Here is a 16,313-nt window from a genome sequence, read left to right as displayed (position 1 = left end):
CATTTTAAAAAACGAGGGACGAAAAAAGTTATTTTGCAAAATATGAGGGACGTTTTGAACGATTTTTCCATTTTTTTTCGGGTTAAGCATCCAGATTTATCTTACGCTACTCCTATACTGTGGGAAGGAGAGTGCCCAACTAAGTTGTGTGAAGGCACAAGAATATAGATATACGTACCATCATTATTACAAGTACATGAATTTAGAAGTTATATGAAAGAAGTTCTTTCAAAGAACTAGTAAATTCCAAGAGATACATGAATCTAAGAATGAATCTAAAAGGGAATGAATGTATTAATGAAGCTTAGGAAAAATGCGTGAAAAACACTTAAATTTAAGGCACAATTTCTAACACAAATATGTTATAATCAAAAGGGAAAATCGTTCAAAACGTCCCTCACATTTTACAAGATGACTTTTTTCATCCCTCACTTTTAAAAATGTAATTTTACATCCCTTACAAATTCACATTGACCAAATTTGGTCCCTACCTAGGTTTCTGACTAATTTTTTGCCGGAATCCACCACATGACTTGCATGTGATCATTTTTTAAGGGCAAAATTGTCAAATCAAATTTTTATATAATCTGATTCATAGTCCCTCACATTTTACAAAATGAAATTTTCTATTCCTCACATTTTTCAAAATGAATTTTTTCATCCCTCATTGATCATGTGTATGAATAGCTTTTTTTCTATAAACCCACGCATATGCTTATTTGATTTTACCTGAACAGTACGAATAACATGTAATTTATCTCTATTGGATTTCATCTAAACATGCTAATTGTAGTTATACACATGCTATTCAATAAATATATATAGGGGTTTAAAACTAATAATTTTGTTTGAAACACATGTACATATTTATATGATTTCACCATTTGAACCTATTTAATATTTGTGACATTTCTCTTTTGGTAATAATTTATTTATTGAATTGTATAATAAGGTCATCTAATTAATGGGTCCTAACTCGAATTCTATAATTATGCTAACAAATTTCAGTTTAAATATGAAATTTTTACTCGACACTTTTAAGACCAACAGTTGAATTACTTGCCTTGTGATTATTTTAAAATTTGAAAATGCTAATCACTTATTTCTTTTTGTCATAATTTTCTTTTGTTTATTTTTTTTGTCCAAATTTAATTCGATATAAACACTTGATAATATTTAGGATTAAATGTTTTCTTTATTTTCAAATTTCGAGTTAAAAAAAATGAATATAAGTGAAAAACTAACAATTTTTTTAATCCATTTATATATCTATTTGATTTCACTAGAGCAGTATGAATAGTATGTAATATATCTCTATTTGATTTCACATACTATTCGTACTGTTTAGGTGAAATCAAATAGATATATACATAGATTTTAAAAAAATTATTCACACACATGATCAATAAAAAGATGAAAAAATTCATTTTGAAAAATTTGAAGGATGAAAAAATTTATTTTGTGAAATGTAAGGGACGAAAAAATTTATTTTATGAAATGCGAAGGATTATGAATCGAATTATATAAAATTTAATTTGACAATTTTGCCCTTAAAATATGATCACGTGCAAGACACGTGGTGAATTCCGACCAAAAACTAGTTGGAAATCTAAGTAGGGACCAAATTTGACCAATGTGAATTTGTAAGGGATGTAAAATTACATTTTTAAAAGTGAGGGACGAAAAAAGTTATTTTGCAAAATGTGAGGGACGTTTGGAACGATTTTCCCTAATCAATATGCTTGGTCACATTATACACTTCTATCTAATTTGAATGTCTAACTTCTCTTGCTATTTCTTCCATAAGAATATTAAATCTATTTAAACGAAGACTTTAAACTAGAAATATTCGTTTGTACATTTTATACACCAAAAAATGATGGTCATATGTTGTAAAATCTTTTTTGAGTTCACTGGGCTAATGTAGCAAAGTAAGTTCCTCATTTTCTCTAAAAGCAAATATGTTTTCAACTTTCTCTTAATATCTACATTCAAATATTTACAATTGAGTTAATTAAGTTACTCGATAATTACTAATATGAAACAAAATGAAAGTTAAAGCTTTAATTTAATAAACGAGTTGAAATATATAAAAATCATGTATCAACTCTCAAGCTTTATTCTAAGCGCAAAGGGTAAAGAGTATATTGATGGACAGAGTACGAGTAAAAATTGCAGTTTTTAGTCCCATGTATGCTTGGCTAGTCTTACTATAGCGTAGTATGTTTCACTTCAAATAATATTTTCTTCCTTAAGAATTGCATACTTCTCATTTAGATATTCAATTCTTAATTTTTTTTGACATATTTGATCCCTTTTATTTCTAACATTATACCTTGAAAAGCATGTTGGATGCTGGAGAGTGGATTCGAAGTGCAAATTTCATAAAGATCAGAGACCGAATTTAAAAAATTAAAAGGTAGAGGACTTAAGTTAAATTTTTTATACCTTAAGGAATCACATATGGTAAAGTTGCAATATGGGGAACTAATAATGAAATTATTTTATCATACGAGGAACCAAGACTGGTTCTTCCTACATTTTCTTTAATCTGTGCTTTGCCCCATATGTGGTAGACAAATCACATCATAGTTTTCTGCCTCTAGAGAATTTGAAATGTATCATAATGTGGCTTGTTATATAATGAGAATTTTAGCGTACCAAGTACCCTAGAAGTTTAGTGTATCAAATGCTCTTGAAAGAGTTGTAATATAGGAAATAGTTATGTTCGGATTTCTATTTTTTTTTGGAGTTTTTTCTTGAAAAATATATTATAGCAATTTGATGTATGTATCAAAAAAGTAATCAAAAATGTGTCCGCGAAAAACGTGAAAATATTTTCTTAGAAAACTGCAATCCAAACAAAGGTAGTTTAGCACCAGGAGACACGATGAGCTTGGTTTCGCACCAGGGGACATGATCTGCGAATTTTGTTATCCTCCTCTAATCAGGTGCTCCCGCATTTATGCCCACCTTTCCCTTCAAATTCAGGTCAGGGAGAGTTTCTCAGCAGAAGATCCTGAGTCTATTTTCAGTACTTGAGTCTCCTTTCTCTCCAGAAGCAATTGAGTCAGGCCTCTCAAAATAATATCAGCCTCATCCTTCTTGATCACTTGAACTTCATCAGGAGACACTTTATTCATCTTTACCAGGTCTTTGATTGCTTCAAGGCTGATTACGTTTGTCTCTCCCTCATTTCCGCCTTCTTCCTCAAGCTCAAGGGGAACTGCAGCTTCGGGTGCTTGTTGATTACTTTTATGATTTTCAAATTCGACATTTTTCTTTTTTTCCTCAAGGAACTCAATCAGGCCTTCTAGTGCAGTTTCAGGCTCACCATTCTTCAATAACTGCTCCCCTACCTCTGCAGGAGTCACCTTTGTAACTTTCATCAGCTGCTCAACAACCAAGAAGAGTGGATGATCTGTGATTCCAAGGTAATTGGAAGCAAGCAATTTGAAACCGCACGGGGTGCAATACGGCATGTAAATGTGCACATCCATACGACCAGGGCGCAATAATGCTGGATCTAGCTTATCTTTATGATTAGTTGTAAACACTATGATGCGCTCATCCCCACAGCTCGACCATAGTCCATCAATGAAGTTCAGCAATCCAGACAAGGTAACCTGGAAAGATGGTGAGTTAGAAAAGATTTTAATTAGTGCTGACAATCTAATTTCTCCATGGCTGTAATAAATATGTGCATCTCAGGGAGAGATGACTGCAATTACTCGATTCATAGTGAAAATGGAACCTACACTGTCAAATCAGGCTACAAGGAACTGTGAAAAGGGTTAACTGATCAAGAGGAGAGAAGAGGAGCTGAGGGAGAAACCAGCTCAGCTAAATCTGGCAGGAAAAGCTGGAAGGTACTGTGGAAACCGGACATCAAGTGCAAGCTAAAACACTTTATTTGGAGGTGTATCAATGGAGCATTACCAGTCAATGGACTAATACATTGAAGAACTCAGACTGGTGATCCAATCTGTAAAGGATGAGGAGAGCAAGAGGAATCTATTGATTCCATTGCAGAAAAGCTCAAGAGGTATGGAAAATGTCACCAATACAATGGGATGGAGTAGTAGAGCATACAGGGAACTTTTTAGCTTGGTGGAATGCTGTTATGGGAGCAACAAGCAGGATAAATTGCATGGCCCATATAGAGTTGACAGCCAATATACTCTGGCAAATCTGGAAAAATAGAAATGATTGGAATTTTAATGCCAAACAAAGACATCCAATGAAAGCTGTTCAAAAGGCACAACAGGAATGGCAGGAGCAGGTAACAGTCAGAAGAAAGAATGAGAGAATGAGCTCTGCTGATATCAGTGGAGCCAGGGAAGAGCCAGTAGCAGTAGAAGAGGGGAGTGCAGATATTCAAATCCGAGTAACAACTCAAGTGCAGAAAGATTCAAGCAGAGTTGGGATGGGGATCATTGCAACTAACAGCAATAAACAGGTGGTAATAGCTTGGGCACTTAATGACAGAAGATCAGGAAGTCAACTACAGGTTACTGCTAAAGCTGTTAAGCTGGCCATCATCAAGGCCAAAAAACAGCAGTGGCAGGAAATTAAAGTACGTATCCCCATCATCCAAGTGCTGAAGGAGATAACATCAAGGAAAACCAGGGACATCAGAATGGCAACATTAATCGATGATATCAACAATCTGAGGTCCTTATTCCAGAAATGCTCCTTTTGTTTGGATAGGATTATAGATCATAGATGTAAATTGATTAATGATTATGCTTTAGGCATCTTTCAAGATGAGGAATGGATTAATCCTCAGTGTACTTTGCACTTTGTATAGCATCACTTGAGCCTTTGCTCATATAAGTGTACATCTTTTGCCCATCAATACAAATTATATCGTCGCTGAAAAAAAAAAGTAATAAATATATGCAAGTATCTAAGTCAGACCCCAAGAGACTGACAAGGAATTCTGTGAATCTCCAGCCCTTGGTACTTCACTAACGAGAAATGGCAACTGGCATTTGGGTACCTGGCTAGGAGTCTAAGACATACCGTTGTAGATGGAACTTGTTTAGACATTCAATTTAATCGCCTTAAACCGTGATTATCACTTTCTGCCAACTTGTATGATAACATATATGCTTGATAGTCTTCTGGTATATGGTATTTGCCAAAGCACTCTAGTTTGTCTATGTGTCAAGAGTTCATCAAGCAATTTCAGCTCACGCAAAGGAGAGAGTCATGCAATGGGCAAAACTGAAACAATATGTATACCCTCGTAATAAAGCACACTGCAAGATTTAATGCTATGTTACTCCAAAGCAGCACAAATCACGTTGGAAACTTACCCTGTTTTCTTGACCATATTGGTGAGGGTGCACAGGTGCCCTCGATGCTTTTGGCCGGTTGTTCGTGAGCTCAATCGAGCAATCAATGTCCTCCACGACGAGTATCGACTGATTAGCTGTTGAAATCAGATACCTTCTCAGATCAGAGTTGGTCCTGATATCAGTGAGCTCCAAGTCATAGATATCAAATTTTAAATAATTGGCAATGGCTGCAATCAAACTTGATTTCCCTGTTCCTGGTGGCCCAAACAGCAAATACCCTCTTTTCCATGCCTTCCCAACTTTCCTATAAAGCTCTTTCCTTCGGACAAAGTTCTCAAGATCATTGATAACCGTCTTTTTATCATCTGTATCCATCGCCAACGTGTCAAATGTGGCTGGATGATCAAGATTAACTGATTGCCACGGATTACCCCTATGTCCCATCATCCGATCATTTCCCAACATAAACAATTTCAGTGTCTTCTTTTCAACTTCAACAGCCTTGGATCTTTCCAAAACATAAGGCAAGTACTCACCAATAACCATTTCCTTATGCTTCTTGTGAAAGATTAATTCATAATACCGGTGTTCAGATATCATTGTCGAATTGTAGTCACCAGGCATCGTAACGTATCTCGGTTGAATCTGCTTACAAACCATCCTCCATTTTAGCTGGATGCCGTTAAATTGTTGGGTGAGTTCTTCATTGCTTTCCATGTAAACGTTGATTTTCTTTTCTTTTTGAGGCAACGTGGCTCGAAGCCTTTTGGTGGACGGACTTAGAATGGATCCCAAGTAAACTTCTGCAGCCTTGAAGAGTAGATTTTGGCCGAGGCCATCGTATTCATCGATGGCTAAGATGACTTCATTGGAGAATGCTGTGAAAAGCTGGTGAACCTTGGTGAAGAAGAAGTGTCTGAACTCCTGGGGGATGATATCATTGGCGAAGGACCTAATAAGCATGGCTGTGGCAGTTACAGAGGCTGCAGCAGAGATGATTGCTTTGGTTGATGGTATTTGGATGTTTGAAGGCATGGCTGACTGTTGAAAAATTTATGCCCTTTGGGGAATTGTTTTCAGGAAGGCAGATCAATGGGGTTTGATGTAGCTTAAGAGGGTTCCAGGTACTCCAAATATAAACAAAGAATCAAGAGGAATGACGCTGAGATTCAGTGGAATTCTTCTTGGAATTTTTTTGTTTCGAATCTGTGAAGCTGGAATGACAAGGAAATTAAGCAGAAATAGAAAAAGTCTCGAATAGTACTATTATTGGACAGTAAAGATTGAAGATTTTTGGTAGACTTTAGGAAATGGGGTTTTCTCAAGAATTAAATTATGGTGTTAGTTGGGGAAAGACTAAAGAAAAGGCAACTGATCACTCAATCAGCAAAGACTTCTACCAAGACTCCCAAAGTCTTCTTCCCCTTCTAGATGACGTTTCTGACCAGCAACGCCTGTTTCTTCAGCCAATTAATGACTCCAATCTTCAAGTGATGTACCCTCCGAGTTCTTTTCCTTTCTTCATATTCCAGACTTAAGATTAAACTCTAACAGGCCTTTTTTCCTGTATACCTAATAGGTTTTAAGCTAGCCAGAAACAGAACATATCCAATAAATTCGTTTATTGCACAATTTCTAATGCAACTAAAATTGGATTTTCCTGAGGAATACAAAAAACTTGAACAATTGCTTACCTTTTCAAAAAATTTGGTTATTGCAATCCTTCTAATGTAGTCAAATCTTCAATTTCTTGAGAACTTCTGAGATGACCTTTTCAAAGAACTTATACTGACTAGTGGTCTAAGAAGGAAGTTGCTTCATTTAAATAATAAGTGTCCAAAAAGAAGGGTAGAAAAAGTATAGAAAGGCAATGATCAAAGCATGTCTGAGTGATCAAAGAAATGTTCTCTAAAAGAAGACTGTTGGGAAAGCTGCTTTTAGCTTTTAGCCCTGAGAACAATGCTAAGGATTGAGCACAACAGAACAAATATAACAGAAAATAAACACTCTCATAAAATAAGTACTGGTACAAAGAAAATTTAAATTTGACCTTTCACTAATTACCCATTGTCCTTATGGTATCCAAGAAAAAAAAAAAAAAAAGGAACAGCAACCCCTTGATAAATATAATATCCGCCAATAAATGAAAAAATAGGGAAATGAACAGACCGTTTAAGGTAAATAAATAGAAACCATTTTACACATCTTAATTTCAATCATCTGGAGCAACAAGAATATAAGCCTTGTGTCTGCTTTGTACCGTCACTCCCATCGTTGACAAGGCTAATCCGATTGACAGATAATTCCGCTTTGTAAGAATCAGAGTTCAGTACCTTCCTGCTAACGTTGTTGTAGATCTCTCGAATAACCATCTCAAAAGCTGTTATAACGTTTGTTGAATCTAATGCAGATGTCTCCATGAAGAACAATCCTTCTGATTCTGCAAGACTCTTGCCTTCCTCCACGCTCACATCCCTTATATTCCCCAAATCACATTTGTTCCCGACAAGCATCCTTGCAACAGTCGTATCAGAATGAGCTGCAAGATGATAACTTAAAGGTCATTGGAAACGCAGAGGGTAATTATACGATGAGAATGATAGACCATGAAATTGATTCCGAAAGCAAGAGACCGTAGCTTGAGAACCATACCCATGCACAAAAGATATTCAGTGACCGCAACTTCCACAACATACCAAGTGGAAAATGAAATCATCAATGTCATTGTTTAGGAGAAAAATATACTTCCCTTCTGACAGTACATCCGTTTTGACAATTAAACAAAGAAGATAACTATCTTTTCTGCCTCCCTGATATAGGCGTCCAACACGCATTCCTCTTAAAACCCCCAATAGCACTTTCCTCAGGCTTGTAGAGGGGCATTTGATCATGGAATGATAAAGAAATTGCTCAAAGAATCCCCTTCGAAAATATCTTTGCAGGAAAAAGATTGAGAAAGGGGTAGAGGTGCAGGCAGGCAAATATCAACATAAACCACAACCCAATATAAACAATGACATGGGATGGGTTGAATCAAATTAACTAAACAATGACATCAACAACAGCATTAAAGTAGAAAAAACAAACAAGCACAGGACAGCATCACTTGTAACTGTGGCAAACCCAAATTGGAAAAAAAAAAACCGTGGGACCTAATCTGCTAAAGAATCTCCACTGCAAAAACAATTGGTATGCGAAGGTGTCTGCAAGAACACGTATATGATCACAACATTAACTGTAAAGTGTATCTAATGCAATTTCCTAACCAAAAGTTACAATTTCAAAGGAAGTGACTCGAGAAGGATCTTACTAAACAAGAGGAATATGAAATTATAATCAAAACATTGTAGAGTTGGGGATAAAATTGCATGGCTAAAATGTAGTCACAATCGGACTTACTTCACCATTCCACGACTTCAAAATTACAGCTTATACTTTCTTTACCTTTACCTCTTTGTCCCAATATCAACTGTGTCTCTCTTTGTTCTTCTTTCTTCCCTATTGCATTCTCTCAAGCAAAGTTATTAAACCCAACCCGACCAGACGATTGAATTGGTCAACTCAGTGACCCAACCATGGGACTGGGATGGCAGACTAGACCAACCACATAAGGACAGCAGCCATTTGGACCCAGTGAAACCTACTGGTAAATTGGGAGACTGGGAACTCAGCTGGTTTGAGCAAACATCCCAAAATGACTTCTTTAAGCCAAACTTTTATCATTCAGTAGAGAATCATATCACTTTCCATCTTTTTGCTCTTTATTTCAAACTTTTCAATTGATTTCTTATAGTTCACAAACATACTTCTGCTATTCTACAGCTTCTAGCTATCCAATATAAAACCAGAAGGACAACAACAACAAACTTACATTTGGAACAAGTACATTTTGATTTAGAAATTTGACCATGCAACTTATTACAAGTTGGAATTATCAAAACAGTTGGTTTGTATCTTTCAAAATCTTAATAATTTGAATGTTAATAACTGAATTATATTGTTGTACTATGTTATGGAAACCAAAAATTCAACCAGTGATCCATCGGTTGAAAAATTAATCCGCTGACCAGCCCCATGCCTGGTTGATGGTTGGATTAATTTTTTAACCATTTCTAACTTGACTAGCCTCACTGTGTTTCCTTTCCTCAAGTCAAAGTTGATTAAGTTTAAGTGATTTGCTTTTGCTTTTCTTTGGGCCACCCAAATGGGATGGACCCAAGCCCAACAATCTCCTCCTTCAACTTGTACGAGGGCACCAGCAATCTTGCTCCCCATCTGCAAAACAAGAACTCCTCTCTTACTCAACATTTCAGCACCATCAACTACATGTGCTTTTTCAAGTGACAATAGCTTGAATTGCTAAGCTTGGATCCATCTCACTTGAGTGGCCCAAAGAAAAATAAAAGTTCATCACCTAAAAATAATCAATTTTGACTTCAGCAAAGGAAGGTCAGGTGAGACTAATCACTTCAGAGAACGCATAAGTAGTGTGAGCACAAAAATAATGAAGAGAGAAAATTGACATTGGCATATGAGCTCCAGAGATAAATTAAAGCAGCAACTTTGAATCCATGATCCAAAGGTGAAACAAAGACCATTGAAATGAAATTTTAGTCACATAATCCTCTCATCAAACTCTACACATGTAACCATTCCAATCTTCAGATTCCTCTTTGTTGGTTAACATACTTCCAAACCCTCTTCTTTTGAAGTTGTACTTTTTGGAAGAGAAATTGTAGTAGGTCCATGATGTTAATGTTTTTGTCATCTAATTGTCCCAGATAGACCTTTGTATCGTGTTATTTTCAATGTGGAGAACTTTTAGCTAGACTAGGTCCAATGATTTTTCCTAGAATGGGTTTTCCATAGGTTCTCTCAAACTCTTGATATGATGATGCCTCAAATTTGACAATGGAGTTCTGTTTAAGAGATGCTTTCTGTGATTCATCAAATGCCATATGAATCTTTAGGAGTTCATGCTATCTCATTATCTCTTTTCTCGATAGTTATCTATCTACTGCATTAGACAGCTAAAAGGCACAAAACAAGGATCAGAGAATTTTGGTGACCAGACAAAAGCAATAAGGATACAAACCAGTTAGTGGAGAAGTGGTCAGACCTCAATTTGAAAGGGGACTGGCCTTGAGAGTTAGAGGAATAGTATAATGCTAACTTGAAGAACTATAGGGGGATTTCTAATTAGGATGGGGGCTCTCTCTGTCTCAGACACACACACACAAATGATGGTTTCAAAACCCATCGTAAAGCTGCTCCTTAGATCCTCCATCAGTCGATTCATTTATTGTCTATATGTGTGTGTGTGTGTATCTGTAAGACAGTCAAGCTTGGATCCTGGGATTCTTGATCATGGCTCAATTATAAGTCTGGTTTCTTCTCTTTGAAAAATACCTAGTCTTACATCCTCAATTTCCTTAAATATTGTTCTATGAAAATAGACAATCCCAGCCAAACAACTCTCGCAGGTTGGTAAGAAGTTACTCTTCTTTGGTAGGGCAAGATTCAACAAAGAAAAGAGAGTGCTCGACTAGAATAACAGCTTTAGAGACCGTAACTGCATAGATAACAGCTTCCCCCCTTCTCTATATTTAAGCTGAACTGTATGGCTGCTAGAAAGAAAGACGACCACACCTTCTTGTAAATGGTGTCAACAAGAGGCATTTTAGTATCCCCCATTGACCTTTTGTATAAACAATTTCAATGAGTGGAGACAAGCAATCTTATTTAGAAAGGTGCTCGTCAAGTAATGTCGGCTTTCGAGCCCAAACCCAACTTTTCAATGTTGGGTGGTTAAGTGCATCTTACTTATATCAAAGCTTTCCTTTGGTTTTTAAAAAATAATAGGACATTTTACTTAGGATTGGTAACGTGCACCCTCACGTTTTCTTCGCTTGCTTTGTAGTAGTGGAAATTGCCAAAACTTAATCTACAAAAAAGAGTTCGATGCAGATAATACTCGATTGTTAATCATGCATTTAGGGGAATATAATTTAAACTTGAACAATGGCTTTATGGTTTTGAGAAATTTTATTGTCTGAGTCTTGAGGATGAAACCGTGGAGGGCAGAATGGAATACCTAGCCCCAAACTATAATTGTAGTTTGGTCCTTTAACTATTAACTGGGGTTTATTATGCAATAAGCTAACAATTTAGAGACTTATTGGTAAAACAATAGAATTTTCCATGCCTCACTGAACCCATCAACACACACTCTCCCCTTCGTCATTTGTTTTTCCCCCATTTTATTTGCTTTTCTTCTCCTTCCATTTTTCTCTCAAATGCACTGAAAGTTGAGGCTCAATTCATCATTAACAAAGCCTCAATACTATGCACGCAGCCCAAAGTCTTCTTACGCGTGACTTGAAGTAATAACTCCTCAATTATGATGATCTTTGGTCACCGGATGTACCCGCGATTGACAAAGGTAATGGATTACTATTAATAGCAGTTTTAATATTATCAATATTTCTCTGAATAAATTCACTAGTTGGGGTTTATTGTATATCTAATCCAAAAAACTTAATTAATTAGACATAATATTAAAAGCCTAGTAAAATCTCCATTAACCTCTCCAAATCAATTTTATTTGTAATCCAACTACCCCAATTAAAGCTAAGCATGAATACCAATGTATAACAGGCTTAAGAAGGTAAATAACCTCCAATCTACCAAAACTAATGCAATCAACGTCTAGAAATTCTAAATTGAGAGAAATCTTGAAAATACAGAAAAATGTTGTGAAATAGCAACTTGTCGTCTTTGACAGTTGATTGCGGACATGTCTAGTGACCAAAAACTGAGAAGTGAGGAAGAGATTCTTCGAGTCATGGGAAAGAAGGATTAAAGGCACATGCACAGTATTGAAGCTCCAGTAAATACGAATTGAGCCTCTGATTTTTATCCTTTTAAGAGAAAAAAATGGAAGCAAAAAACATAAAATGGGGAGCAAACAAATGAGGAGGGGGAGTGTGTTTTTGCCCAAAAAAGGGAGAAAAAAATTTGATCTGTTTACCATTAAGTCCCTCAATTTCTAGCTTATTAGATAATATAACCCAACTAATAGATTTTTTTTTTTTTGGAGTATAGACCCACTGCACAGATGCAGCATATCAGAAACATATGGGCCTGCATACCCACATGTGGGCCTACATATTTGTGCGATGCTGCATATGTGCAATGGGTTCATAACAGAAGGTCCCATAGATTAAGGACCAAATTCAAGTAACACTTTGGGCTAGGAATTACGTTTTGCCCTCCATATAAAAAGTTTCATCCTCGAAAGTCAGACAATACAATTCCTCAAAACTATAAAGCCATTGTTCAAGCTCCGAACACACGATTAACAATTGAGTATTAATTACTCTGAGCTACAGGTTGTTTTAAGTTTTACCGTTCTCAAAGCCTCCCTTGTGCCCAAAACATCACTTGAAGAATAGTGTTTTAATAGGCTAATGCAGCTGGCTACAAGACTTGTCAATGAAACGACTACTTTATAAGGGTCTAATTCCAGTAATGAAACAAATCATCCCCTCTACCCTTTCGCACTGCTATGAATATTTCAAAAGATTTTTTCATGTTTTTAGTGACAGGTGCTTTGCCAAAATATCGTAACATACTCTATGCAAATTACATACTTTTATTTTGCAAGAGTAAGCAATTCTAAGGAAATGTGCTAGTTTGATAGCTTGTTCAATGTTGCAAATGAACTTTATAGTTGGACTTCCAATTTTCACAATTTATGTATGGACTAGCAATGACAATTCACTCCCTTTTCTAATTTCTGGGCATGAATGTTGACAAATGGCAGCTTTCAAGTTTCAAACATCTCACTAGCTTATTCGTTTATAGATTGAAAGCAGTTCCACTGTAACTTGACCATAGATTCCTCCTTAAATTAGTTTTATACCCCATCCTCATCTAGCAAATCTTTGTGACTCCTTAATTACAAATTATCTTCTATTGGGCTTCACTAGTAGAGAAGATTGTAGTGACATATAAATTAAAATATATACTCATGACCTTTATCTTGAATTCAAAAATAACATCATTTTCCTATGAGCATTCCTTAAAAATTAATTTTGTGTGTCAATGAAATGCTTTATACTAATTAAGTCTTTTAACCATACACTGCTACTTTGATGTGGAAGATGAAACATTATGCTTAAAGCTTATCCTGTTGCTTTTTTCGGCGAGCCAAAAAGTTAAGAACAACTATATACAGACATAAGCTGATTTCAATAAACGAAAAGTTAGTCAAACATCCTACTGCTTTTGGAGGAAACAATGCACCCTCATACGAGGTATCAAAAACTAATTAGAAAATGAATAAGAACCTAATTAGATTATATTGGCAAAAAATTATATGCGTATAAATTATGTGTACACACACATATTACACAGCATAAATGCATCCATCTTAGCATGATCTTCAGAATCCAAATTTCCTACCATTTGGAGTACTCTGTTATACAGGCAGGTAAACATGGAGTATTTTATCTTATATCACATATAATAATGAACAAAATTAGCCATTCTAATGTAAAAAAGCAAATTAGATTTTTGTCTTATTTTACTAATTATCAAGCAGTTAGAGGATTCAATTAATATAAGATGTACAGGATGTAATTGAACAAAATCTACCCCATAAATCATCCAAAATTATGTGTTCCCTTCTAATTTCAGGACCTCACATAAGAAAATTCACTGCTTTCCAGAGAAACACTTTCACGTTACTCATTCATTTCAATATGTGTCCTCAACCTCCACATCATTTGAAGATGAACATAGCAATTACAGCTTCCAGAAAATGTAAATGAGAAAAAAATGGTGCGAAGTATCAATCTACAATGTCATAACAAATAAAGAAGAAAATATCTTTCTTAGTTTTTGCCCTCTTTTCCCAGTTATAGAATGTATATTCTTATCAATCTTTTCTGTCTGTCTTGTGCTCGAAAATTATTTCTATATCATCCATCAATGTAAATTTACATTGGACTGAAACACAGAACTTTTTTAACCCTGATTTTGGAAGCTACTTTTTATCTCCAGCCCCTGTATAATTTGTTTGCTTTCGGAAGTTCATATGTAATTGATTATGAAGTCGTGTTACCCATGATCACCTTCTTGTTGAAACTATCCAAACTATCCAATCATTGAATTAATGCATGCATTTCCTTCATTGTTAACTTGCACAAATTTCAATCTCCATAAAGATGGCAGAGATCAATAGGTAACATTAATCACTATATCAACCATGTGTTTCATACTAGTAATCACACATATAGTCATAAGATCCTGATTCCACCTTAAACAAGTGCAATAATTCAATCAAATCTAAACACTAACCACTTTTCACAATTATCTCTGATCTCATGTCAATATCGCCTAATCTACTTGGTCAAGGTTGGTACAAATCTCAACCACAACACGCAAGTCAGGTGATCTGCACATTTGACATCTATGATACTTCCCTTTTCATTAAAGGGACACAAATTCAGCTTAAACTATCCAACTACATCCTTGCCCCCATGCCCCACTAGTTACAATCTGAAATGCACCATGTATAAAACATGAATGCATACATTCTGCACCAATGATCTTATATTTTTTCGTTGGAACAATAAAAATTAAAATCTCAAATGGATCTAGGATTCCACAATTGACATTTCCAAGACACTTCCAATTTTTTATGCACCTCTATCAAACACAATGACGGAGCCAAGGGGGGCAGAGGGGGGCCATGGCCCCCCCTAAGTTTTGAGAATTTTAATTCATAATATGTAAATATGTGTGTAAAATAAAATTGGCCCCCCCTAAATTTTTTCAATTTTAGTTTATATTATGAGAGTTGATATATATATATATATATATGAATTAGTCATCTTTGAATGGAATTTCAATTTTGGTCCCCCCCAACAAAAAAATCCTGGCTCCGTCACTGAATTCAAACATGTGTACTACTGCTCATGCAGGACCCACCAACTTTTAAGGGATGTGTCAAACAATCAATACCACCACCCAACAAAATTCAAATGAGTTGATCCCAACCATCAATCCCAGGTGCAATTGCTAGATTTTGTATTAGCAATTGCAAAGCCTATCACTCTAGTTTTACATGTCACCAATAAAAGTACCAATACCGATGCATGAAGTACAACACACAATAAGAAACATATATTCAAGAAAAAAAAAGTTTTAAGATTTCGAAAAACGTACTCTTAAGTTCATCAAGCCAGCGAGGAATGCTTTCAAAGGTGGTCCTCCGACTAATATCATAAACCAAAAGCGCACCAAAGGCACCACGATAATAAGCAGAGGTGACAGCCCGAAAGCGTTCTTGACCAGCAGTGTCCCAAATCTGAGCTTTAACTTCTTTCCCATCAATTTCAAGGCTCTGGGTCTGAAACTCCACCCCAATTGTGGCTTTAGAATGTGGGTTGAACTCGTTTCTTGCATATCTAGACAACAAGTTGGATTTTCCCACAGCTGAGTCCCCTATTATCACTATCTTGAACAGATACTCCTCTCCCTCTTCATCTGATGAATCCATGCGAAGAAACTGTGAGCTTGAGGGGAGGGTGGTGGGTTTTTTGAGAGGAGGAAATGAGCAGAAAGATGTGGGATGGTGGAGAAGAGGTGGCTGAGGAGACAGGGTGGAGGCAGGGACAATGACCAGAGAGGTAACAATGAATGATGATAAATAGTGCTGTGTTGCGGTGTGTGCCCACGACTCTGAGTTGGTCTATCATCAACTTGTCGGTGTTAAATGGCGTTTGACTGGTTTTTCCATGATTGAATCAACGAAGGATCAACGGTTCTTTTGGTAAAAGATAAAACAGGAAAAGATTTCTTACCGAAAGAGAAAACAAGAGGAAAAAGGAAAGAAGGGATTACGTGCTTTTGGTTTGGAAATGTGCGCCTTTTCTTCTTATTTTAAGGATACCAAGAAACGCTAAAGGCGATTGACGCTGGAATTTTGGTGCGAGCGGCATC

The 16,313-nt window shown here is 36.0% G+C and overlaps 2 protein-coding genes across 2 annotated transcripts; both read right to left on the bottom strand.

Moving 5' to 3' along the window:
* Positions 1 to 2,814: 2,814 nt before the first annotated feature.
* On the bottom strand, positions 2,815 to 7,208 carry LOC113736511 (AAA-ATPase At3g50940-like). The gene is made up of 2 exons (XM_027263529.2): positions 5,322 to 7,208; positions 2,815 to 3,626 (listed from the first exon to the last, which is right to left on the bottom strand). The coding sequence occupies exons 1-2, from the start codon at positions 6,336 to 6,338 to the stop codon at positions 2,988 to 2,990; spliced, it is 1,656 nt and encodes a 551-aa protein (XP_027119330.2). The 5' UTR covers positions 6,339 to 7,208; the 3' UTR covers positions 2,815 to 2,987.
* Positions 7,209 to 7,293: 85 nt separating this feature from the next.
* LOC113736510 (ras-related protein RABA5c-like) lies at positions 7,294 to 16,285 on the bottom strand. Its single transcript, XM_027263528.2, has 2 exons — positions 15,537 to 16,285; positions 7,294 to 7,842 (listed from the first exon to the last, which is right to left on the bottom strand). Exons 1-2 carry the CDS (start codon positions 15,868 to 15,870, stop codon positions 7,520 to 7,522), a joined length of 657 nt encoding a protein of 218 aa, XP_027119329.1. The 5' UTR covers positions 15,871 to 16,285; the 3' UTR covers positions 7,294 to 7,519.
* Positions 16,286 to 16,313: the final 28 nt, after the last annotated feature.

The sequence above is a fragment of the Coffea arabica genome, chromosome 3e, assembly GCF_036785885.1.
Source record: "Coffea arabica cultivar ET-39 chromosome 3e, Coffea Arabica ET-39 HiFi, whole genome shotgun sequence".
In the NCBI taxonomy this organism is placed as follows: Eukaryota; Viridiplantae; Streptophyta; class Magnoliopsida; order Gentianales; family Rubiaceae; genus Coffea; species Coffea arabica.
This window is presented reverse-complemented; position numbering and strand designations above follow the sequence as displayed.

Bases quoted from the DNA above. Each gene is read 5' to 3' on its own strand.
- LOC113736511 (XM_027263529.2), bottom strand. From the start codon at position 6,338: ATGCCTTCAAACATCCAAATACCATCAACCAAAGCAATCATCTCTGCT. The intron at 3,627-5,321 runs GTAAGTTTCCAA...CCATCTTTCCAG, and splicing joins AATATGGTCAAGAAAACAGG to GTTACCTTGTCTGGATTGCT.
- LOC113736510 (XM_027263528.2), bottom strand. From the start codon at position 15,870: ATGGATTCATCAGATGAAGAGGGAGAGGAGTATCTGTTCAAGATAGTG. The intron at 7,843-15,536 runs GTACGTTTTTCG...ATCATCTTGCAG, and splicing joins CTGGCTTGATGAACTTAAGA to CTCATTCTGATACGACTGTT.